This window comes from Lepidochelys olivacea (genome assembly GCF_965140295.1).
Source record: "Lepidochelys olivacea isolate rLepOli2 genome assembly, chromosome: 9".
Lineage (NCBI taxonomy): Eukaryota > Metazoa > Chordata > Testudines > Cheloniidae > Lepidochelys > Lepidochelys olivacea.
The window spans coordinates 47,272,626-47,299,740 of NC_140419.1; the positions used below are offsets into that span (position 1 = coordinate 47,272,626).

A 27,115-nucleotide genomic window follows, 5' to 3' on the forward strand; every position below is an offset into this window, starting at 1 on the left:
AAGAATTTTCTGTAGTGTCTGGCTGATGAATCTTGCCCATATGCTCAGAATTTAGCTGATCGCCATATTTGTGGTCAGGAAGGAATTTTCCTCCAGGGCAGATTGGAAGAGACCCGGAGGTTTTTCGCCTTCCTCTGTAGCATGGGGCATGGGTCACTTGCTGGAGGATTCTCTGCTCCTTGAAGTCTTTAAACCACGATTTGAGGACTTCAGTAGCTCAGACATAGGTGAGAGGTTTTTCGCAGGAGTGGTGGGTGAAATTCTGTGGCCTGCGTTGTGCAGGAGGTCGGACTAGATGATCATATAATGGTCCCTTCTGACCTAAATATCTATGTATCTAAGCAAAACCTTAAGTTACAAAAAGACACAAAAACAGGAATATACATTCCATCCAGCACAGCTATTTTACCAGCCATTAAACAAAAGGAAATCTAACTCATTTCTAGCTAGATTGAACTAATAGAAGTTCTGAGACTGCATTCCTGATCTGTTCCCGCCAAAAGCATCACACAGACAGATACCCTTTGTTCCCCCCCCTCCAGCTTTGAAAGCATTTTGTCTCTTCATTGGTCATTTTGGTTAGGTGCCAACAAGGTTATCTTAGCTTCTTAACCCTTTACAGGTGAAAGGGTTCTGCCTCTGGCCAGGAGGGATTTTATAGCACTGTATATAGAAAGGTGGTTACCCTTCCCTTTACTTTTATGACCGCCCCAATCACACTTTTGGACACTGTTGTGTTATAAATTAATCCATTCTTTTGGCTTTACATGTTTCTTATAATCTACCTCTATCCTCCTTCATCTTATGTAATGTAAAATATACTAGTTTCCTGAAGCCCAAAATTTTGTACTGGATTTGTTCTGAAACTTACGCAGTGAATAATGAAACTTCCAAACATGCAATCTGTATAATTTTTCCTACTTTTTGTTCAATAACACTGGAATACAGCAATAATAATAACCAGGAGCTATTTTCTTCTTTCCAGAATAGAGTATGGCAGAGAGACCAGCGAGATATGCGGGCAATCCAGCCTGATGCAGGATATTATAATGATGTAAGTACAAATCTTTATATATGCTTCTGAAGCTCTTATTGTAGACACTAAAACTCTTCTACCTGGAAAGTAAGACTCTGCCTCTGTATACCAAAGTTCTCTATTTGCCCTTGAGAGTTGACTAAGACTTAGAGGGCATCTTCATGATATGTTCCCCTGCACTAACGGACCCTTTTTGTCCCAAGAAGAGAGCCTGAATGTTAATGGATTCTTTCAGTCCTGTTCTAGTGTAGTGAAATTGCTAAAGTTCAGATGTTGAAAGGTTAGTTGCATTTGAGATGATATATGTGTGTGTGTTCGTTCCTGAGATGGTGAAAATAGTATCCGCTGATCTCAAACTGTCAACATATTTAATTGATTCATTCCTACAATCAAACGCTTGTTTTTCCAGAAATGAACCTTCTGAGCCTCTACTTTTTTTGTTTCTTTCCCAAGATGCAGTTTGAAACATTGTTGCTAAAATTCTTTTCTTTCCTCACTTACAGCTGGTCCCTCCTATAGGAATGCTGAATAACCCTATGAATGCTGTAACAACAAAATTTGTTAGGACATCTACCAATAAAGTAAAATGTCCGGTGTTTGTTGTCAGGGTGAGTATTATGTCTATTATTATGGGCTAGAAGATTTGTTCCCAGGCTTGATTAGTTAACAGAGAAATATTTGTCTCTAATAAAATTAGAATGGCAAGATAATACAACTAGAAATGTTTCTAAGTAAAACCATCATGCAGGATTCCAGGTCTTGGGTGCCCCAAGGCTTTTTCAAAATCTGGATGGACATGTCTCACCTTTTTCACAGAGGATCCTAGGAATGATTCTGGGACAATTAATCAATTTATTCATTGTTTGGTTTGTATGTATTTCACCTTCAGTCTAATTTTCTCAAAATTTTTTTTGTAAACGAAGAGAGTAGTTCAGTCACCATGCACGTTCAATCCTTGCAATCTACTAGCCTGCTTGCAAGGGTGGCAGGATTCTAGTAGTAGTGGCATGTTTGATGAAGACACCTGTTCACTAGAATTAAATTGAAGCCATCAAACTCATTTCACATAGGTGACTGGACAGCCACCTTCTGATAACTCTTGGTCACTAATGTTTTGGGCTGGATTTGAACTGGTGAGCTAGAGATGAAAAGCCCTTTATCCTATATCTGATTTCCACCCCCTCCTTCCTACCTTCCAGTATAGAGTCACTTTATAAATCCAAATGCTTTAGAATCTCATGCAGGGATTTCTATTTTAACAATGCTGAAGGATACAGGAGAGGTGGCTGGGCACTGCCTATACAGTCTAATTCAGTTTTTCTCTTGCAGTGGACTCCTGAAGGGAGGCGCTTGGTCACTGGGGCTTCTAGTGGAGAGTTCACCTTGTGGAATGGATTGACTTTCAATTTTGAAACAATATTACAGGTAACTACATCCAGCAAGCTGTCTGCATCTTTCTCAGAGATTGTAAAGAATATTGTAGTCATGCATCTCCACATGCTAATCATGGGCTAGTGGACTGAGTTCAGCCCTGAGAACTAGGGAATACCTGAGTACTTATCCTGCACAGTCCCTGACTCCTGTTGTGATCTTGGGCAATTTGTTTAATGGTTTCAGCTGCATCTCCCTGTCTGAATTATAGAGATAATATTTCTGACTTGTTTTCAAGGGAATATGATGAGGATTTATTATGTTTTAAGTATTGGAGACAAAGTGCAAGTATTTAGCTCTGCACAAGTAAATTTTGCACTGCACTGTGCAAGATACATAAAATAGTCTCTCCCTGAGGAGCTTGCAGATCTAAATACTCTCCATTTCTTTTATTCCCTTGTCATAAATGTTAAATGTCCATGTTCTCACTGACTTTTGCATTCATGTGGGTTAGGTAACATTTGAACGTATTTGTTAGAAGTTTTATTTTTGACTCCTCAGGCTCACGACAGCCCTGTAAGGGCCATGACTTGGTCGCACAATGATATGTGGATGCTGACAGCAGACCACGGGGGATATGTGAAATACTGGCAGTCCAACATGAACAACGTCAAGATGTTCCAGGCACATAAGGAGGCGATTAGAGAGGCCAGGTTTATACACAATATACCATTTTCTGTAGTACCTATTTCCATAATTAGACTGTTCTCTGAGTGTATTCTGGGTGCAGAGATGCATGGGTTCTGTCAGATTCTGGGAAACTTCATGCACCAAGTAAACACAGTATTTTCTTTTGTTACCACATTCTCACCGTTTTGCTGGCTACTTTCTGAAATAGTATTGTCCCAGTATCTGCCTCTGCAATATGTTAGAGATGTATTTTTCTGCCGCATTTTGCACTGGTATTCTTTTCATTTATATATGGTGACGATGTGTATCAGTTATTCCTTTTTATACGGACTGTGTAAGACAACAATTTCATTCCAAATAAAGAATTCAGTCTTTAATAATCTAACTGAATAAAATATAAAACCTTCAGAAACAAAACACCTGCATAGTTCTCACAAAATAATAATAATAATAAAACAAGCTAAATAAAGTGAAGAACTGCTTGGCTTGGTGAGGCCAAGGTTTCCACTAATACTGAAGACCCACACAGATTGCCACATCCAGAAGTCTAAGGTTAACATTGAATGGGTTCTTAAGCTTTGAAGCTGTAAGCAGACCATTGAAAAGAAGATTGTAGGACATTTTCCTGATTCAGTGTTGATGCCTCAGTTGTGCAAATGTATATTTTATATAAAAATGGAGTTTTAAGTGATATTTTCTCAGTAAGTTGTATATGAAAGATGTTTCTAAAGTAAATATGAATGAATCTTTTAGTAAGGTGTGTAAAGAGAAGAAATGTTTAAAGTAAACCTGAAGAGGAGCTGCAGACCCAAAATAAATCTAAAGCAGTGTTTTTTCAGATTGGGGTGCTGCCCCTTGGTGATAAGAGGTTCACTGCCACAGAAACACTTTCTATTGAGGTCACCGCTTTCCCCTCTGATAAGATTCAGGATTTCTTGACAGAGTTTGATTTACAAGACATGCGTACATTGGATGCAGTTATTGGTTTAGTGTATCATGTCCATACACTGAATTTCTCCAACAGTAGGCCCCTTCCCGATCATAAAGATCCAGGATTTCAAGGGGATTGCTGTTGAATTAACTGAACAGAGACTCTTCCTTGGTCTTTTGCTGCACCAGAAAGGAAGTGGCTGCCTGTCAGTTGCTGGAGATGGTCTGACCTTAATCACATGGCTAAATAACCCCACACTTTTTCCCAATGGCTTTCATCTAGCAATATTGATAAATTTGGAAGCATCTTCCATGGCTGTAGAATTCTAACTTCTTTTCACAGAAGGGAAAAACTTCCCTCTGTTCCTTTTCATATGTGTGGAATGTGTTTTATATAAGAATTTTTCAGCAACCAGTCCAATTGCTAGTAGCAGTAGCCTCTTCCTATTCCCCACCTTTCCTTAATTTTGCTTGTCTTGCTGCAAGGCACCTGTGGCTGAAGAGGAAATTTACTCTTAGTGCTCTCCCTCCGTACTTCTGCAGTGTCGCTTTACCACTATCAACAGTGTGAAAGTCTAGGGCTGCAGCTGCTATTAAGTCAGTTTCATGTTGCTGCTGGTCTCCCAGAGAAGGTGCTGCTGTGTACAGTCATAGGTAGGATAGTGCTAAATATAAATTCTGGATTTTCCCACTTGACTGGGGATTGAAAAGCAGAAGTAAATCCTAAACTTAAATTCAAAGTCTTCTGATGGAAATGTGTCAAATGGCAGACACTATGTTTAATTAGTGGCCCTTATGTTAAAATGCCTCTTTCAATGTATTACACCTTACAGTTTAATTTTGCCCTGTCTGAGAAGCATAGATATTCTGTTAAATGCTGACTTCTTTCCCCTGCTGTGTGTCTTCATGTAACAGTTTCTCACCCACGGATAATAAATTTGCTACATGCTCTGACGACGGCACTGTTAGAATCTGGGACTTTCTACGTTGCCATGAGGAGAGAATTCTTCGAGGTATGTGTGCAAATAGTACTGATTGGGATATTTCAAGAGGGGGAAAACCTTTTTGTAATTAAGTGTTCACAATACAGAAATAACAGCTTGTCTCCATTTTTCCTATGACATCCCTACCTTAAATCCTCCAAACAGATAATACCTCCAGGAAAACAGATATTTCAGTTGGCCACTGTTTCTGATATCTCCCAGTGTCCAGACAGCTTTTCAGATTTACATTACCCATGTTTACTGCCTGTTTAAACTCTTTAGATTTTGGAGCTGGATATAAAGATGCTTTCCTAATCCTGCTGTTGGCAGAAGCAGCTGTTAGGAAGGCAAATATATTCCCAATTTTTCATCAGTGCTTAGTAACTGTGACAACATTTGCTCCACTGTACACACATTGTGATGGAGAATGTGATGTTTTTCAGGGACGTAACTTTGAAAACACTCATTTGACTCTAATTTATTCTAAGGCAAGTCAGTTACTATTTAGCTGTGTGGAACATAACATTTAGGTGAACAAAAAACGCTACGTTTTGATCACACCACACACTGCACATATTAAATGTCTTGGCTTCTCAGTTCAGTAGTAGTGTCTATGAGAGGACACTTCTGAATCTTTTCCACTAGATAGAGTTCAGGAGCTTTCTACCTTTTTTCTGCAACCTTGTTTAGTAGCAATAGCCTATATAAACTATTCCTTTCTTTCTGAAGATGCCACTTAATTTTCTGAGTTCATCTGCTAATATTCATATATTGGACCAGTACGATATAGTAGATGTAACAGGATGAATTATCATTAAGGGCTGTATTAACACTGCTGTCATGTCACGAGATATGTTGGCATGCAGACAGTCTGCAAGGAAGATGACTTTAACAAAACACTGGACCTCTTGGCCTAGGTGCCTGAACTCATTTGCCAATGCAGAGGTTTTAAAAGCCTGGTATATCACGCTTGGACTTGCACCATTTTTACAAAAGAGAATATTCCCTGCTTCTCTTGGACTCTCTATTCTGATTTTTACTGTTATATTCTTCCTTTGAACCTTACTACTGTTGAAGCCTAGCATTTTGATATAGCCTTGCTTTCATGATTTTTCCATCAGAAACATCACTACAGGAGTTTCTGTTCCTTTCAGGAGTTGACAAACGGATTTCTAGGGCATATTGTTGGTATTACAGTTATCCCTAGTGGCACCAATCATGTTGGGGATCATTGTGCTGTCTGCTGTACAAAGGATCAAATTCTGTGCTGATGTATATTCCATGCAATCACATTAACTATTCAGTTGGATTGTATAAGAGAGGAGTGATTGCATCAGTGCAGAGTTCAGTCCACTGTGTAGGTCTTGCATTAACTTCATTACTCTTTCCTTATCTATGTTCTTCTGCATGGAGGTCTCTTAGGCCAAGGGAACAAATTACTTAAGAATTTCAGGCCAGTATATAATGATACTTGTACTGTATTTCCTTCTGTTTCATTTTCTCAAAGATTGGGATTGTGTATACATTCTATGTATAGTTTAATTTTTAAATATACTATAAAATTGTCAGTGTGAAATCCATCATATTTATATATAGCAAAATAGTTGTATAAAGAGAATAGGGCTTGTACCGTCACTGTCCATATAGTGTATGTACAATACACCCCTTTTTTACTGACTTTATGTAAATCAGCAGTATTGCCAGATCTTCACCACCTGACATAATAGAGCAAATGGATTTTTTTGAGAACCTTTACTTTCGCTTGCGGAACAAAACCTTTCTAAAGGTGGTGGAAAATACGATCTCTTCATTCAGGAGTGCAAGCTGGATTTTTTGGTGCCCTGTGCTGTAAAACTGATTAAAGGAACTCAATGAGAGTCTGTTACATGTTCTCAGTAGAGAGAGATGTAATATGGGCTTTCTTGCTCCAAACTTTCCTTTATCTTCTGCCCACATATTGAAGTTTTAAAATATTATTTAGAATGATTGCCTGGAAAATTGTCAATGAAGTACAGATTTTAGAACATACACATCCCCCTACCATGATGGTTGTCTTAAAAGATTTGTATTTACTTAAAGGTTTTCAGCAAGTAAAGTTGCAGTGGGCTGTATGCAAATTAGAATCCTAAAAGGATTTCATTACGACTAACTGATATCAACACACCTCTCACACTTTTTGACCTGTCCAGTTATGTCTGTGTATATACTATTTGATCAAGAATAATGATATACTTCCTGTTCTCTCACAAACCATTCTTCAAGTACTCTGGTTAATACTCATGCCACTGAAGTTCAGCACAATTAAGGGAATGCTCTGATGTAGTTAAGGCCAAAAAATTTATTCTTAATATTTTACACTATCCTCCAGCTTTTGAATATCTGTTTATAAAAAATAGAAGACTCCCAACACTTCATTGTCAGAGTGTACATAAAAAATCCATTCTCTGAGACCTCAAATGTCAATAACAAGTTCTTCCTGCTTTTCTGCCGCAGCAAGCTAATCAAACTATTTCAAAACCAGCCTGAGGATCTTGCACAATACACTACCATGATGCTGTAGCTCGTTTCTAGTTTGCTTCTAGATTAGCAGGTACAGAGAGTGCAGCAAAATCAGGCTCATCTTTGGTATAAGATGTTGATACTCCATTGACTTAATGCTTTTGCTTACTGTAGAAGTGGCCAAGTTTGTTTATCTCCATTAGGGGAGGAAATGCTTGATGTTGCTCTTTGGGACTAATTCTAGCCAGGTTGGGAGTGGTGCTGGTGGACTGACCTTCAGTTGCGGTAGGGGAGGAGAGAAAGAGGTGAGGAGACGGGGGTTTGAGGAATTCTAGAGAAAGATGTTGTCATCACTGAAGGTAGTCAAAGAATCATTATTATTTTGGTTTTATTAGGAACATGGGGGGCAATTAGCATTTGCCAAATGGAATAACACAGATATAGAAGTTAGGGTGACCTGTTTGTGCCTTATTTTGCTTTAAGTTGTAAAAAGGACTGAATTAAAAGAAAAAAGCCTGACTCCTTTTAAATCCTTTTAGCCTCTCAGTTGCTCAGCTTTCATTCTTTTGATGCCATTGTCGTGCCATTTTTTCAATTATTGTAGTCTTTCAGGGCAGACGAGACAACTTATTTTTTAACATTCGAAACTCATTTGGTTTCTAAAAAAAGTTTCAAGCTTATATTCTAATCTACATCATAAAGAAGTAAAAAAGGACAAAAGCGCTTTTTGCTTTGTAGGTCACTGATAAGAAGGAGACTTTCACATTGGAAAACTTGAAATAAGAACAGTGGTACAAACAGCATTTCATCTCAGTAATAGTTGTTACAAATTTGTCAATACGAAAACATGACAGGATCGAGTAGGAAGTTAAAATAGACTGGATTGGAGTCAAGCCCTTGTTTATACATAAACAGCTTTATGCAGTTTTTGATAATTATCAAGTGAGGAAAGAAAATTGTATGGAAAGTCAATTAAGTCTTGCATGAGTATTTTTTTTAGGCCTTTCTAAAGGCATTTCTGTTAGGGCAGGTGACACAAAAATAAGTCTTTGGTTTAAAGGTTTTGTTATAAGACTCACAAATCAAGGATTTGTGCTTGTAACACCTCTTTTCTCTGTATCAGCTTACATGTTCACATTTTTGTAGGAACACTTGTTCCATCTGAAATGGGTGTGCAAAAATTATATGTAATCAACTTCTGGTGTCATTTTATTTTCTAGGAGACTAAGGTTGCTAGCCATTGACTTTACTGAGAGGTCTTGAATCCCAGGATGTTGGGCTCAAGCTAATGGGGCAAGGAAGGTCTTTAAATCCCATTTGTAGTAAACATGCCATTCTAAATTGCACATAACAGGATGAACAGAAATCATAGGTTAGGATACACCATTTTTCTTAAATATACTAGTTATAATATAATGGTCTACCTGAAATAGAGAGCCATTGTATATAACACAATTGATAGTAATATTAAATTTCATATTGGGCCAAATTTTCTTGCTTTTTCTACCAATTGAAATCAGTGGGATTGTGCTTGTGTACTTTAGAGAGATTTGTCCCATTGTATCTAGTAGACAAAATACATACAGTTATTAGTTATGTAATATAACAGGAAGAAATTAAGTTGCAAACATTGGAAAGAGCTTAAGTCCAACTCTGTTACTAAATATGTTGGCCAGTTAAATTATTGGTCTTTGATACAAAGAAGACTCGGAATATTCTGGATGGCTATTGCTGGGCTTTGCACTTACATTGCCAGAACATACCATAGTATTGCAAATAATGAATACAAGCAGTAGCTTTGAGTACTTTCGTCAACTTCTTATTCTAGTTCTCTTTAAGCAAGATTATACAGTTACAGGGACTCTTGAGAAAGATGCCTAAAATGCAATTGACCTAAAACCTATCAGGAATGCTTAAAGACTGCTTCAGAATTGTGCACTGGGGGATGCAGTCATTTATTTTGAACGCTAGTCTTTTTACCCTTAAAGCCATAAGCAGACAAGAAAAATAAAGCTTTTCCACTGGTCTAAAGCTTTCAGAGCTATAATCCATATCCAGAATGAAAGGCAATAGATTGAGCACTTTTGCCTTTGTACTATATTAAAAATTGAGCCACCTTGCTGTGTTTGATTCTGGGTTGTGTTCTGCTTGGGTCTCACTACTTTTGATGTAAGTAGTCCCATTAGTGTTGGCCTGAGAAATGTATATATGCACTTCATACGTACTCTGCAAATGTATTCCAAAGCTTATCTTAGTAACAAGGTTCATCAGAATTCACCATCCAATAAAACAGCAATTCTCATTTCAAACTTAGTTTTTTTAAATTTACTTTTAATCATGTTCACTACACTTAACTCCTTTTTCATATTTAACTTTTTGGTAGCAGTTGCAATGCAGTACTGTAATGTGTAGGAAATATCCAGCTCCTCCTAAAGTTGCAAATCTGTCAGGCACCCTTCCTGAAATGAGAGTGAGAGTCATGAAAAAGCACTGTAATAAGATGAACTTTACAAAGATTCAAGAGCATTGTGTACATAGCAGAAATGCAGACTTACTATGTTGTGCTTTCCTAATTTTTTTTTTAAAAAAAGCTTTCATAGTGTTTTGTTATGCCAGGTCTTGGTGAATCTTGTATTCATATCTCCATAAAACTTGCAGTGACAAATTCCTCAAATCCTCGTCTGCTTTCAGAGACTCCTGGTGCACCTAACCTTCTGTGTTAATACTGTCTAATTGTCTTAGAGCAAGAGCTTCTGATTATCATTTTGGGTAAATTTAGTCTCCCATTTCCCCTGAGTGTGCAGAAGGCCAGTTATGTAGAGATTGATAGGGAAAGTTGAAAAGGGTATTCTTGGATTTCTCTCCTATATCCATCTACGAAATAGAACGATAAATTCAATTTTTCTCCCTGCCAAGGCAAGGTATTAGCCAAAGGCTTTTTCATATAGTAAATGATTATAAGCCACCATAGTTTCTTTTAAACTCTGTTCTAGTATGATTATTCAGAGTTTATAAACTATTGCACTGAGTTCCAGTACACACACATGCCAATGGTTTCTTCCAATTATATAAATTACTATAAGGAAATGCCTTTTGCTCATATCTTTAATGCCTTTGCTTTGACTGGGAGAGAAGTTGAATTTCCCAGTCGAGCATAAGAAAGTAATCCGGGAGTTCCCATCCCGTACCAAAAAAACATTGGCACATGTGTGTACTGGAACTTAGTGCAATAGTGATAAAATTTAGTAATGTTTTCATATGCTCACAAGTTTGGAAACAGTAAGGGGCTGGGTGTGCTGCCCTTTTGTTGCATAACACCTCATTCCATAAGTAGTCCTACTGAAACAACTCTGAAGAACTCAGCTTTTTCCAGTCAATATATTCTGCTTCTGGATCTGCTTTGGGTTGTAAAATCTCTTGAAGCTTAATTCTAAGTTTTTGATCCTTTTTAGTTTAATTTCTGAAAGACTTTCATTTATGTGGTTGGGTTTATTTCCCCGACAGGGCAGCAGCATTCCTTATTGGCTTTTGGAGGAAATGCAGTCTAGATATTGAGATGGGGTTGGGAACAATGATTCTTGAGTTTTGTTCCCAGTTCTACACTGACTTGCTATATAGCTTTGGACAAACCTCCTAACATCTGTGTGCTTGTTTACTCCTCTGTGATTCTGCTACATAATAAAAGTACTTATCTATCTTAGGAGTGTTGGAAAATCCACAGCCCTGAGTGACCTAGTTATATCAACCTAACCCCCGTGTAGACAGTGCTATGTCAACGGGCGGGCTTCTCCCATCAACATAGCTAATGCCTCTTGGGGCAGTGGGATATCTACGCTGATGGAAACTCTCCTATTGGCATAGGTAGTGTCTTCACTAAGCGCACAGTATGCCCTTTTTTGGAATTTTAGAATTTTTTGGAATTTTGGAATGCCCTAATTTGAAATTAAATTTGAATTTAATTGGTGGTTCAACTCCTACAGTTAAATGGAAATTTTGAACTGGGAAGCGGAGCCATGGCTCTGGGAGGTGGGGATGGGGTAAGGGAGCTGAGACTGGGGCCATAGCTAGAGGCCAAGTGCAGGGGCAGTAGCCAGGGTCCCAGACATGGGACAGCAGCTGGGGCCAGGAGCAGAACTGGGTGATGCTCCCTCTCCACCTCCCATGGGAGATGGCGTAGGCCCCAGCTGTGCCCTCCCTGAATGTTCTTTGCGCCCCCCTACTGAGGTGCACCCCACAGTTTGAGGACCTCTGCTCTAGAGTGCAGGTGTTCTTGTGCGGCTGTTTGTTTACAGCCTCAGCTGGTTTTGGTACTGAGCTAGGATCTTGAAGTTCTGGAGGCTTTACTGGCTTGCTCTATAAAAATATATTTCCACTGCTCTTGTGACCCATCTTTGTAGCATTTTGGTTCAGAAGGTAAGCCAGAGAACACTCCTGTAGTTTTAATAAAATAATCAGTCCAGCCCTGTTGAATTGCTAGCCAATACAAATATTCTGCTAATTATCACAAAAATAAGGATCAACTTAGAATCATAGAACCATAGGGTTAGAAGAGGACTGCAAGGGTCATCTAGACTACCTCTCTGCCAAGATGTAGGATTTGTTTTGTCTAAACCATCCAAGACAGATGTCTGTATGGCCTCCTTTTGAAAACCTCCAGTGAAGGAGCTTCTAAACTTAAATTATATTTTAGGGAGACTGATTTGATTTTAAAACGATACATTCCGACTCTTGCTCACAGTGTCTCCTCTCAACACCCAGTTCACCTACCAATACAGAACAAGATTCTCTTAGTTCTTAAATGCTTTTGTTTTGTTTTTTTAATTGCTCATTTTTGTAGAAACTACTGTGTAAGCTACCCCAAAGTCTTATATTTTTTTCCTTTCAAAAATATTTTTATTTGAAACAGTCCTTTAATCCTCTTTCAGCAACACACAAGAGGGAAACACAGTGAGGGGACTGGAAAGTATGTTACCCTATATCCTGTATGTAAATTCTGCTCCCAAATACTGATAGCTGTTGTGATAATGATGTGGCTTTTGCTTCCAGATTACTGTTCCAGCTGAAGATCAAATTCATCATTCAAACAGATTTTCAGGAATGAGTTTGTTTTTAATCTTACACCTTTTGGAAACTTTCTATATAATTCAATTTTAAAGTGTCTGGAATTTTTTTGGAGGATTGACCTAGTTCCGGGGGAGTCTTTTCTGGAAACATTCTATAAACATTTTCTCTAGAATTGCTCTGTTTCTATAGACACTGTTCAGATGGCTGCTATATAGATTTTCACAGGCTCAGGGATTGACAATGGTAGATTATGTAGTACAGGAACTGAATAGCTGAAAAGCCTTCAATTCTATCATTCCATGTATCCTTATTATGCTGCACTATGTAAAATTTAAATAGTATCTACTTTGTTTATTTACACTTAGTTTAAAAACAAACAAAAAACCCACACAAAAGTATTATCCAATTGTCATTTAAGCTATATAATGATGGGCTTGCCCAGTGTTCCAGCAGATGTTTAATGCACAACTCATTGGAGCATAGTTACAGTAGAGCCTGATTCTTCGATCTTGGACTAGGAATTCTGTGGCATCTGCATGCTCTTGCTTTGTGGATGGAGAAAGTCCCTGCATTGCTCTGCAGATATCTTTCCCAGAGCATTTCTAAATATGGGGGTGTTTGAAAATGAGAGGGAACTTCATGCAACCCTCTTTGCCTAAAGGCAACATCCTTTCAATCCTGTGCTGGGCCAAAGTGTTGATCTTTAGGCCAAATGTGGCTTACATTTGGATCTAGGATTGCCAGTTTTGGTTGGACGTATTCCTGGAGGTTTCATCACATGACCATCTTTAATTAAAGATTAATCTTTAATTCCTGGGGGGTTGGCAACCCTAATTGGATCTGTGTACAAAAAAGTTATTACACATGTCACTTAAGTATTATGATTGACCCTGTTTGGAAGACATGGCTATCCTTTTTAATAAATGTTTTGTTTTAATTATTCAGCATTAGTTTGGTAATTCATAGGAGGGAAAGTACTTTTTTATTTTAAAATTTAAGAACTAAAATTCCCAGAGTCTTTCAGTATGAAAACTATATGCTGTAATTGTTCTTGTTGAATTTATAATATATATTCACTTTTGGATCTTTAGCTTCTGTGTGATACATCCAGGCTACTTTATAGCATAAAATATTCATAAGCAGTTCGTTCCTTTTTGAGAAGTACAAGAAACCTCCAGGACACCCTTTCCTCCCACCCCCAGTAGTATAAAGATACTACTGATGATGACATGATCCCCAATCCTGTTGGGAAAAGTAGGTGAATAAATATAGCTTTTGGTATAAATTAACTATAAAAATCACATGAAGGTTACATATTTAAACAGGGTTAGAAATGGAAAGTTAAGATTCTCATGGTAACATTTAAAATTTACCCACACAGTATTCTGCAGAGGTGTTTAAATAATATTTGTATATATTTCTTCAAAAATGCCAACTTTAAAGGAATTCTACTTTTGGCTCTTGTGTTTCCAGCATGAGACAGGCTGGGAATTTGAGCTCTATGATTTTTATCCTTCTGAGTCGCTGATAACTGAGCAAATATCCATTTTCACCCCCGCCCCACCCTCTAACTTGCTGAAGAATTGGGGTTGACTCAGGTCCTTCTAGAACTTTCCTTATTAGATTTTTCTTGACGTAGGTCCGCTAAAGAGCTCTTTGTCAGAGCTATGCATCAGATCACCATTCATGCTCCATCTCTGCAGATTTTGCTTGGTTTGAACAGAAGTGTATCCTCAGCCCCAATAAAATTTAATATTTAAAAAAAATTGTTTGTGGTGTTTGGTCTAGTTGGCCCTGTCACACTGGTTCCATGGTATTTGTTTCCTGCCTTTTGTTTGGACTATCAATTTGGTAATCATATGTTTATGTGGTCAGTTGAACCAGTTTTTAATGGCCTATGCACAGTGGTTTTTATTTACATACATTTGATCCTTCATTTTAGCTTTGCAGGACATTCCCCTTTTGAGGTTTGCGCTAAACTTCTCTGAGATGCTTTGAATGCTTTAGCAGTTGGAACAGTATGAGTCTTGCTTTTCAAACTTTTAGCATTCCATATCTCATTATGTGACGTGACATATGAATTACTTCATTGACTACTTGGGTCAAAGCTTTCTTCATTGCTGCAGCATTTTATTTTACTTTTATAGCTCTTTCTCTTTCAAGTTTGTTGCCGTCTTTGTCTCTAGGAAGGAAGGAAGCTCAGCAAATTTGGGAAATGCGCATGTAGCATAAAGTGTCCATCATGGACAGGCATAAGTGCTGCATTGTGTTCTTAGAAGAGCATTATTTCCTGAGTGAGATGCTTGTATGGGCACCTCACCTAGAGCTGTTTGTTAAACAATGGCAGAAACATCTAAAGTGTCTCCTATAAGTGTCCACTAGAGCAGTCCTTGAAGATGGTCCAGAGTGCTTAGGCTTTCACTTTGAGGAGATATCCTAAGGTGAGAAAGAAATGGTACTTAGTGTTGGCCTCTACCATCTATATAGACCCAGCGACTGTTCGGATCCATCAGCCCCACTAACCTGGCTGCTGTGAAGTGGGCTGTGATATTCAACAGCTTGAACTTGCCTCATTGTGTCAGGGTTTAAATATCTTAAGTCATGTTCCTGGTCTCCAACTTCTTGTTGAATGAAGCTACCAGAGTGCCATGTGCAGGAGGTGATAAGTTAAAACCAGCAATCTTTTGACGCACTACTTCACTTCAGGCAGCTTTGCATCAAAGCTTTCACATAGTCCACTTGTGCTCAGTAACAGGAAGTGATCTGGATGACCCTAGATGGCAACAGTGTATATTTGCATCAGTGCTTGAATCATTTCAAGTTCAACTGTCTTTGTTCAAAGATACTGGTATTGTCCTTGTCACTTAGGTCAGATCTTTTGGTGCTGATGGAAGAATCTGAGTGTCTTAATCTATTTCGTACTTGGTGCCAATCTTGATATTTGATGTTGGCATTGAACCTACCCATGCCTGTGGTTTCAATGCAGTCAGTGTCAGTTACTGTGACAGCATTGACTTCTGGATCTCCCCCACCAGTGCACCTCTCAAAGCTTGTGTGGGATCAAGGGGGTTGACATTTTGATGTGCATTAGTTTCCACATATGAGTGTGGAAACTCATCAGACCAAGTGTATTTCTGCAGGAGATAAGTGGCCCTGCCTTAGATATTCTAGCCTTTTGTTTCAGTTTCTCCAAGGTTTGGCTAACACTACTGGTTTTGATTTTGTTCATGTATCTTCAAGGGACAAAGCTGACAAGTACCTGGATCATTCATTCTCTATGAATAGAGGCACTGTGTGCATGAACCCTTTTCTGGATGGGCTGATATAGAAGGTGGGGAAAATGCCTAACAACTCTGCTCTTTCTTGAGCAAAAAAAAGACTGCACTTTGCTCAAGGACATAGCTAGTTACATCTTCTGCTGCCCAGTAAGAGCGTCTTGATTTAGGTGGCTGTGGCCAGAGGAAATATGCACTTTCCGTTCTGAGCTACTCTATTAATGTTCATTTGGACAGAATTTATGCAGACAGTATTTTATGTTGTGAATAGAGTTGGCTAAAGGATGACAATTCTGGTTTGCGACAACTTTCAAAGTTCTGACTTTTTTCTTTCCAGTGTGAAATGAAATGAAAACCTTACAAATGTTTTTGCAAAATGGTTTTTGGGTTGAAAAGATCATGCTTTCAGTTTAGGTCGGTCTCTATCTTTCTCTCTCTCTCTCTAAATGGCTGGAGAGCCCACCCTGCATTCCGGAAATCTTCCTGTTAAAAACATTGAAATCTCCCTGAAATGTATGTATGAAACAGCATATTCTTCTTCGAGTGCTTGCACATGTTCATTCCAACTTATGTGTGCGAGCACGCTGAGCACAGCATTCGGAGATATTTCCCCTAGTGGTATCCGTCAGCTCTGGCATCCCCTCGTGTCGCACGCTCACAGCGCTGGTATAAAGGGCCCCCGCCAAGTCTCTGCTCCTCATTTCCTACTTACCGCCTGTGGCAGCTGTTGGAGCTCCCACCCCACCCCTCCCCACTTTGTCTTGGCAAAGTGTGTTTGTGGTTTCCTAATTGAGAATTCTGTAAATAGTTTTTATGAGTTTACGTAGTGTGTTAAGTTTAGATAGTTTAGAGTAGTAACTAGGACTCCTCTCTGTGTCAGGAATGGGGGTCCATATCTCCTTGGTACTGGGGCATGCCTTGGTCGCCGGGGTTTAAGCAATGCTCTTCCTGTGCAAAGCCTATGCCAACCAGTGACCCGCACTTAAGTTGCCTTAAGTGAGGGGCACAGGAAAGATTCCTGCCAGTTCTGCCGCAATTTCAAGCCACAGTCACAAAACTACCAGGCAGCAAGGCTAAAAGTCGTCCTCATGGAGGCAGCACCGAGGCCTGCCTTGGAGCCGAGGTCTGACTCAGCACTGAGTACATCCGCATCTGTACATACCGCACCGCCCGCCCCTAAGAGTTTGCAGCACCGCTCTTCCTCCCTCGTGCCCAGGAAGAGGCAGAGAAGACATTGGAAGACGACTAGTTCCCCAGCACCGAGGATGGACAAGCGGGCAGATAGGAACAGAGCGAGACCCATGCAGGGCCGCTCTCCCTCACCAGCGCCGCAGCAGCCTCCAGCATTGGCCATCAGCACCGCAAACACACAGGGGTGAGGCATTACCCCCCTTGTCCAGCACCGAACAGAAGACTGATATCATCGACCCAGAGGCACATGCTGCCGTTAAAGACTTGATGACTGCTGGTACCGAGGCCCCCTAAGACACCTGAAGCGGCACTGCCTGCGCCACCGAGCAGGTCCAAACCCACCACTTTCAGGCCATTCTCAAGACTGTCTTCTAGGGGAAAGCCTCCACTTATTACCTCACTGGAGATGTCCCCGCGGCACCGTTTCCCGGCACCAGGAGGATCAGCAAGGCCGTGGTCACCTTAATCATATAGCTCTTCCTCATCTTTGGGTTCAGATTTGGGGTCTGACATCTCAAGGCATTAGCACCATGATCACTCCCTGCACCCATCTCTGACATTGGGGGGGACCAGCATCATTCCAATGGCCCTTTTGGAACCCATGGGGGTTTCCCCTGGGCCATGGCACTAGTTCGAGGAGCTCCTAGTCGGCAATGTTGGAGACAAGGGCAATGCCAGGGAAGCACCAAGAGATTCCTGAGCCAAACCCTGCTGTTGACGCTGGACCCGGTACTGGTACTGAATCCGCAACACGTCACGGGACTGAAGCGGGTACTGGGGTCAGCAGTTGCAAGCTAGCCAGGAGGAGATTCCCCTGGATGCTGAGACAACAGCTCATACCGCCGCCTCCTCCACCTCACCAGAGGACAAAGTAATGCTTACAGGATCTTCTCCCCAGGATGACCTGAGAGCCCATCAGGACTTACCTAAGCGGGTGGCATCTAACTTGGGTCTCCAGGCAGAGGTCGTTAGGGAACCATCTGATGGCTTCCTGGACATTCTGACAGTCACAGCTCCAGTAAGGGTGGCCATCCCCTGCACAGCTCCATTGTGGGCCCAATAAAGATCCTCTGGCAAAACCCAGTATCCATCCCTCCCATGGCTAAGAGAACAGAGAGAAAGTATTTTGTGCTGGTCAAGGATGAGAGTTTTTATTTTTCCATCCCCTGCCTGGGTCTGTCGTCAAAGCGGCTGCTAACAAGGAGGACTGTCAAAGCAACACAGGGTCAACTCCAAAGCTAAAGGAGCCAATAAAGATGGACCTTATGGGGAGGAAAACTTATGCTACAGGAAGACTCCAACTGTGCATAGCGAGCCAGCAGGCATTGCTGGGTCACTATGACTATAACATGTGGGAAGAGATGGCCAAGTTTAAGGATAGGCTTCCCCAGGAGAACCAGCAGGAGTTCTCAGGCCTGGTGGAGGAGGGCAAGACAATTACCAGAGCCTCCTTACAGGCAGCACTTGACGCCATGGACTGAGCAGCCAGGTCTATGGCCACAGCAATCACTGTGCACAGGAGCTTGTGGCTGCAAGTGTCAGGGTTCCCACAAGAGGTCCAGCAAGCAGTGCAAGACCTACTATTCAAAGGGCCCTGGCTTTTTTTCGGGACAAACAGATGCTAGGCTCCTCGGTGTTAAGGACACCAAAGCAACTCTGAAATTCCTGGTGTTGCAGTCCCAGTCTCAGCCCAGGAGACCATATAGGCCTCAGCAGTTTGGCCGTTTCTATTCTCACCAGAGATGCAACCAGAGGAGACAAAGGAATAGAGGCTCTGGGCACAGGCCACATCCACCTTCCTCCTCGGTGGGGCCCTCTCAACAGGCCCCTTGTCATTCAGGTGACTCAAAGCATTCATTTTGATGGGTTTGTTGAGGACAGCATACCAATTCCACTCTCACGTGATCCAGTTTACCACTGTTTTTTCTAATTCTCTTTGCCACTTGCTTGAGACCTGGGAACAGGTCACCTCTGACCACTGGGTCTTAAACTCAGTGGTCAGATTCACTCTTCAGTTCACCTCCACCCCTCCCTCCCACCCCCTTTCCCCGTTCCTCTTCAGGGACCCTCCCCACAAGCTTCTGCTACAGCAGGAAGTTCAGTCCCATTTCAGTATGGGCGCTGTGGACGAGGTTCCACAATATCTAAAGGGAAGAGGGTTCTACTTCCGTTATTTTCTAATATCCAAGGCCAAGGGCAGTCTCAGGCCCATCCTAGACCTGCACCGCCTCAACTGATTTCTCAAGAAGTTAAGTTTCACATAGTCTCCTTGGGGTCCATTATCCTGTTTCTGGATCCAGGGGATTGGTATGCCGCCCTCGATTTAAAGGATGCATACTTTCATATATCAATTTTCCATGGCAACAGAAAATGTTTGAGATTCTTGGTGAACAAAGGGCACTGTCGATTTAAGGCCCTGCCGTTTGGCCTTTTGACAGCCCCAAGAGTCTTTACCGAATGTATGTCAGTGGTAGCGGCCTTTCTAAGAAGAGTCGTCCATGTATTCCTGTATCTCAATGACTGGCTAATCAAGGGCACGTCTCGAGAGCAAGTAAGATCGGACATTGCTCTCATCCAACCAACCTTCCAGTCATTGGGTCTTCTTATCAACAGGCAGAACTCAACATTAGTCCCCAATCAGAGGATAGAATTCATCGGGGTGGTCCTAGATTCCCAGCTGGCAAAAGTCCTCCTCCCAGATGATTGCTTCTGAGTAATCTAGGAGCTACTTTGCTAGGGCAGGCTCATTCCATCACGACGGTCAGGACCTGCTTGAGTCTTTTCAGCCACAGGGCGTCATACACATATGTAGTGTGTCTCACGAGGCTGAGATGTGGACCTTTCTAGGTCTGGTTGGCCACGACGTACTCTCCCTCCAGGCACCTCCTATACAGGTAGTTACATTGTCCTCTGCTCCCTATCATGGTGCCTAGACCGTTAGGTGGTCTGTGAAGGGATTCCTTTCACAAAACCTCAACCATTTGCCCACGTGGTCTCTCATGCTTGAGTGCTGGGTTGGGAAGCCCACCTGGGGGCGCTCAAGACTCACAGGCCCTGATTCTTGGAGGAACTAGCTCTTCCCATCAATGTCAGAGAGCTCAGAGCATTCCTTGCATGCCAAGCATTTCTGCCCCATATTGCAAACACAACAACATCAGTCCTCACGGATAACACATCAGCCATATACTGTATCAACAGATAGGGTGGAGACTGTTCTTCCCCTCTGTGTCAGGAAGCGGTTCACCTATGGGAGTTCTGCATCACAAATTTGATTACAATCAAGGCTTCATTTCTACTAGGGGTGCAGAATCAGCTCGCGGACCACCTCAGCAGATCCTTCTGCACTCATCATGAGTGATCCCTGCATCTGGATGTCATAATAAGCGTCTTCCACAGGTGGGGCTTTCCCCACATAGATCTCTTTGTCACATGTTCCAACAGAAAGAGCCAGCAGTTCTGCTCTCTGAGGGACCACAGCCCAGGCTCAATGACAGACGCGCTTCTGCTGAGCTGTTGTCGCCTGCTCTACACCTTTCCACCCATTCTGCTAGTGCACAAGGTGTTGACAAAAAGATCAAGCAGAACCGAGCTTGAGTCATCCTGATAGCACCAGCATGGCCCAGGCAACATTGGTACACCTCACTCGTTCGCCTCTCTTGTGAGACCCCAACTGAGCTTCTGCTGTACCCAGACCTAATCTCGCAGGACCACGGTTGGTTGCTCCACCCGAATCTCAGCTCTCTCCATCTGATGGCATGGTATCTTCGTTGCTGAATCCCGATGAGCATGCTTTGTTCACAGCAGGTCCGGAAAATTCTCTTGTGCAGCAGGAAGGCTTCCACGAGGTCAGTGCAAAGTGGAAACATTTTTCTCTCTGGTCATCTGGTTGTGGGGTTCTGTCAATGCAGTCTTCGATTCAACTCTTCTTGGACTACCTCCTATCTTTGAAAGAACAGGGCCTAGCCATTTCAACCATTTAGGTCCACCTGGCAGCCATCTTAGCATTCCACCATAAGGTCGATAATAGGTCAGTGTTCTCACATGAAATGGTAGTTTGTTCCTCAAAGGTCTGGAGAGGACATTCCCTGAAGTGAGGGAACCGCTTCCCCCATGGAATTTGAACCTTGTCCTCTCAAAACTGATGGGACTGCTATTTGAACCAGTGGCAATGTGGTCATTCCTGCACCGTTCGTGGAAAACAGCCTTTCTGATGGCAATTACTTTGGCTTGAAGGGTTTCTAAACTCTGAGTCCTTATGACAGAGCCACCCTATACAGTTTTCTTTAAGGACAAAGTACAGCTTCATCCACACCCTAAATTCCTTCAAAGGTTGTATTCCACTGCAATCAACCAATCTTTCTGCCAGTCTTTTACCCTAAACCTTATGCAACTAGGGAGGAGCAGCACCTACATTCCTTGAACATCCAATGGGCTCTGGCCTTTTATATTGAAAGGACCAGACCATTCCATAGATCACCACAGCTCTTTGTAGCAACAGCAGGCAGAATGAAAGGGCTTCCCATTTCTGCCCAGGAGATTTCGTCCTGGATCACTTCCTGCATACGAGCATGCTACGACATAGTGGCCGTTCCCCTTCCAACAAAACTTACTGTCCACTCTACAAGTGCCCAAGCCTCTTCAGTGGCCTTCGTTGCTCAAGTTCCAGTACAGGACATATGTGGAGCAGTGACCTGGTCATCAGTGCACACATTGTCCACACACTATATTATCACGCAGTAGGCTAGAGATGATGCCTGCTTTGGCTGAGCAGTTTTACAGGCGGCTTGTCCTTGAACTTTGAGCCCACCTCCGTTATTACTGCTTGCGAGTCACCTGAGTTGGAATGGACATGTGCAAGCACTCGAAGAAGAAAAACAGTTACTTACTTCTCTTAACTGTTCTTTGGGATGTATTGTGCATGTCCATTCCAAAACCCACCCACCGGCCTCACTCTGAGTGGTTGGTAAGGAGAAACTGAGGAGTAGAGACTCAATAGGGCCCCTTATACCAGCGTTATGAGTGTGCAACACCAGAGCCGTCAGATACCCATAGGGGGAAAATGTCCCATGACTGAGCTCAGGGTGGTTGCACACCTATGTTGGAATGAACGTGTGCAACACAGCTCAAACAACAGTTACAAGAGGTAGGTAACTGCTTTTAATAGGAAAAAGTATTTTAGTCAAAAACCCTCCAAACAGCTCTAGCTGTGAACTTCCAGGCTTCCATGAGTAAAGATGGGGTAGAGCTGTGGAGAAAAGGAACACCATGGAAGACTCTTCAGAAAATGCCAGGAGATATGAAAGATCATACATGAAGGCATTGAACAGGCCCAGCATCTGATCTAGGTGGCTTCTAATAGAGGGCACCCACAGTTGCGAGTCCAGTGCCCTTGACACAGATGTCTAGAGGTAAACATGGTGGCTGTAGGCATTTGGCTCATATGGAAGTACAGCATAAATTTGTAACTATATATCAGTGGTAGCTCTCACCTGGAATACTGTGTTCAATTCTGGTGACCATATCTAAAAATAAATAAAGCAGAAAAGGATGGAATTCAGAAATAAGTGGTGGTAATGATCAAAGATATGGAAAAACTTCTGTACAAAGAATGAAAAGATTACAAGTGTTTAGTGTAGACTAGAGGAGATAAAAAAGGGAGCATGATAAATAAACAAAGTAACAAATAGTGTAAAGGAGTTAGATTGGGCACCTCTAATTAAATTTTTCCGTAATACAAGAGCAAGGGGACATGAAGTGAAATTGAAAGACAGAAAATTTAAAACTTACAGGAATACTCATAATTTATTTGAGTCAGTGGGTTCCACAGTCTGTCATTGGGGCTAAGAATTCAGCAGGATTTTAAAAAAATCTACCAAGTTCGGAAGGGAATAAAACCCTAATGCTTCAGTACATGACCCAACCTTTAACAGTAGGGAGTACAAAGAAACTTTCCCTATGTAGAGATTATTCAGTAATTGTCCCCTTTTGGGGCTTTCGTGCACCTTCCTCTGAAGCATCTGGTATTTGCCGTTGTAAGAAACAGAATACTGGACTAGATCAGTCACTGTTCTGATCTGGTTAATTCTTGTATATCTACAATACACTGAAGACAATCTTTCTATATTAACTATATCAGGTCGGGAGAAGGACCTTGGCATCACTTTGTGACCAGCTTGATGAAGAGCTCTGCTCAATGCACAGCTGCAATTTAAAAAAAAAAAACGAATACACACAAAATGCATAAGGAATGGGATGGAGAATAACTCAGCAAATGCCATATATATATCCATGGTTTGCCCACACTGAATGCAGTACTGGATCACTCTATCTCAAACGGAAGTTGTAGGATTAGGTAGAGGGAGTTCTGAAACAAGTAACAAGAATTATTGGGCATAGAATAGCTCTCATTTGAAGAGAAATTGGAATTGTTCTCTTTAGAGAAGAGACAAATAAGAGGGACCATGTTAAAAGTATAGAAAAGTTGGAGTCAGAGCTTCTTATCTCCTTGTTTTGTGTCACAAAACAAGAATAAACTTGGTTCAGTTGAAGGGAAAAAATAAAAACTAAAGAAGAGAAATTCTTTTTCCACAACACAGAACATAATTAGACTTGAAGTCATTGCCATTAGATATTGCTGAAGCCAAGAACCCAGACTAACACAGCTGCTACTCTGAAACCTTTTAACAATTGAACATTTTGTAATAAGAAAATCCAGAGTTGCTAAAGTAAATAGTTGCTTATTGCATCTCTGGCTGCTCTGATCTAATAGCCAACTTTGGGTCTTTTTCAGCTCAAGATGTACACTTGGCAACCCCATAGTTATCACTGCATATCTTTACAAAGCATGATTACTTAGCCTATTAGTAGAAACCCATTTCCAAAGTAGGGAGTTCCAGAACTTTTCCAGATATCAAGTTTTATTCTTGTTTAGAATATCTCATATAATTTTGCCAGTTCTTTTAAAAATTGCTTTTTGCTGGAGGACACACCTTTATGAGGTCGAGATAGAATAACCTTGTATCTTATTTCTGGAAGCATGATCTATTTTGTGTATGTGTATTATATATAATGTGACATACATAATTATATCTGAGGTTTTATTTGCATGAGTTTGAGTTGGCTGCATGGCTCACTCATGACTAGTTAGTAAAGCTATGAGTGAGTTAAGAAGACCATCCAAAATAAGTGTTGATAAAACTTTACTGTCAAATAATATATTTTGTGTATATTATATGTTACAGGTGGAAAAAAATTTTTAAACCAATGTTTGAGAGATTTTAAAAGTTTATTGGGGCTATTATTTTGTGTCTCCACCTGTAAAGCCTTGGTATCTTAGTCACCATGAGTTCTTCTGTACAAGACTCTAGAGAGAGCCATAAAAACCTCCAAAATGGACTGTAATGGGTTTTTTTCTGTATTAAATTGTCACAAATATAAAGTGTAATATCCTCTCCATAGCTAGAAGAAAGTGCTGGATTCCTGTTGGAGAGGGGGGTATTCCTCCCTTAGCAAGTATATAAACCTACCGTTTCTACTCCTGTAGGACCTTATTTTGATATGTTCCTCCAACTTTTGAGGCCTGGCCTATGCTTGAACGTTTTATTGTAACTGATTCAGTTGGGGTGTGTTTGTTTTTATCTAAAATAATTGTACAACCCCAAGTGTGGATGCAGTTATACTGATATAAAAGTGACTTAGGTCTTCTGCCTTCCTATATGGGAATAGCTTTGTAAGTATAAAGAACCTTTATATTGATATAACTGCATCCACACTAAGGCCTAGGCCAGGTCTGTGCTAGGATTCCTCTGCTGGTATACCTATTCCAGTATACTATACTGGTAAAGCATGCCTTGTGCAATTAAAGCTTATACTGGCAAAAGTGCAGTTTTGCTGGTATAACTGTGTCTAGGGACTTCAACATAGCTGTGCTGGCAGGTTAGAGATCATGCCTGTTTCATGCCCTTGACTGACAGCTGTGCCAGCAGAAGTCTTTAGTCTACACTTGAACGTTTTACTAGTATAACTGTTTCAGTTAGGGGTGCGGTGGTGGGTGTTTGGTTTTTGTGTTGTTTTTTTAAACCAAAATAGTTATACCGCTAAAAAGCCCGAGTGTGGACACAGCTATTCCAATGTAAAGGTGACTTACGACCATATAATTATTCTCCTGCCAATATGGGAATAGCTGTGCTTGCATAACTGCATCAACTCTAGAGGGTTGTACAGCTTTAACTACATCTGCGTAGTTAAAGTAGTACAACTTTCTAGTGTAGACAAGGCCTTCAGGGGTGTTGGGAATCCTATATGTTCTCTTCAGTGATGAGGAAATTACTTGTTGTGATTCTTCATACCTATGAAGAATCACTTTTTCCAGTAATTAATCATACAGGATTAATACTCATCGACCCATTTCCCTTACAATTTGGGGGTATGTTTTTAATTATTATTTTGAGATGCTTGTATATTACATATCTGGAAAATGTTAACTTTTTCCCTGTTTTTATAATCTGCCTTTTAATGGAGCTTTTGTTCCTGATGTAATTCAGGACCTGACTGGAAGGTTCTAGAAGAAGCTGAGGCACTGGTGATTGGTCAGTATGAGGGTGCCAAAGCCCTCTTGACTGCCAGTGCCTCATAATGCCAATAAACCTTAAAGCAAGAGGCATTCTTGGCCTCTGTTACTCTGTCAGCTTCAGACAGGAGAATTGCTTTTCTGTGTAATAGTTTCAAAAAAGAATGATAGATAAGTAACTTTCTCTTGTGTGTAATGGACATATGACTTTTACACTGTGAACCCTGTCTTTTGAGTGCTAAGTATTTAACTGTGTTTTTTTACATTTAATTTCTGTAGCTTAAAAACCAGCTTTGTCTTCTACATTAGATCTGTTTTGAACAGTGGTTTTCAACCAGGGGTATGTGTACCCCTGGGGATACGCATAGGTCTTCTAGGGGGTCTGTCAACTCATCCCATTTCCCTAGTTTTACAACAGGCTCTAGAGCCCTGCAGCAGGACTGGGATCCTGTGGGTCCTACAGGACCCACTGCCACAACAGCGGGAGAGGGATAAAAATTCAACAAACCATGCTAGAGCAGGTGAGAGTGGATATTGGGGAGGGGCGGGGAAACAGGATTTTTAAAATAGTCTTCCTGTGCCACAAACAACATGAATGCCCCCGCCAAAAGCCACTGCTCTCCAGCTCTGAAGGCAGCACAGAAGTAAGGATGGCACATTATGGTATCGCCACCCTTTCTTCTGTGGTGCTGCTGAGAGCAGCGTTGCCTTCAGAGCTGGGCAGCTGGAGAGTTTTTAAGTGAGGTGAAACTTTGGTATGCAAGGCAAATCGGAATTCTGAATCATAGAATATCAAGGTTGGAAGGGACCTCAGGAGGTCATCTAGTCCAACCCCCTGCTCAAAGCAGGACCAATTTTTGCCCCAGATCCCTAAATGGCCCCCTCAAGGATTGAACTCACAACTCTGGGTTTAGCAGGCCAATGCTCAAACCACTGAGCTATTCCTCCCCCCCCCCCCAAGGGGTACAATAGTCTGGAAAGTTTGAAACCCATTGCTTTAGAAGACTGGAGTGGGGTGATGACATCCAAATAGGCTATAACTTAATGCAGCTTTTCCAAAGCTCAACTGAGAGGTGAGGAAAAGGTGAGAAAAATGCACTAAGGGTTCAGTGTTTTTGCTGTCTCCTATCTCTGATCAACCCACCAAAAGTTATTGTAAATATTAAGTCTTGAGTTCCCTGATTTTTGCTAAAGTGAAAAATGCTTTAAAAGTTTAAAGCTATCTTTATACATTGTAAGGAGCTGTAGATGGCTCACAGATTTGTTTAAAATGTTGCACAGTTTGGATTGTCCTATGTGTTTGGCTAAGACGGTGGCTTTCAAATGTTTTCATACCAAGACCCCCTCTGCTGAGGTAATAGAACCTCCCATTTAAGAGTATGGAAGGATCATAGCCCCCTTACGCTTGTTTGTGACCTTTTGTGTTGAGAACCCATATACAAGACGTTCACAATCTTTGTCCTTCATGTTTTCCCATCAGTGGCAGTAGTCGTCTCTCTGGGATACC

At 41.2% G+C, this 27,115-nt stretch overlaps 1 protein-coding gene across 4 annotated transcripts in view; it reads left to right on the forward strand.

The window, feature by feature from the left end:
• Positions 1–27,115, forward strand: part of WDR33 (WD repeat domain 33) — a 104,177-nt gene that overhangs the window by 35,956 nt on the left and 41,106 nt on the right. For 3 of the 4 annotated variants that reach the window (XM_084639484.1, XM_084639483.1, XM_084639485.1), the window contains exons 3-7: positions 986–1,054; positions 1,540–1,644; positions 2,366–2,461; positions 2,969–3,120; positions 4,943–5,040. In XM_084639484.1, coding sequence (XP_084495610.1) covers positions 986–1,054; positions 1,540–1,644; positions 2,366–2,461; positions 2,969–3,120; positions 4,943–5,040 — 520 coding nt within the window. Of the gene's footprint in view, positions 1–985; positions 1,055–1,539; positions 1,645–2,365; positions 2,462–2,968; positions 3,121–4,942; positions 5,041–12,555; positions 13,537–27,115 lie in introns of those variants that run through there. The other variant, XM_084639486.1, reaches the window with a different exon arrangement.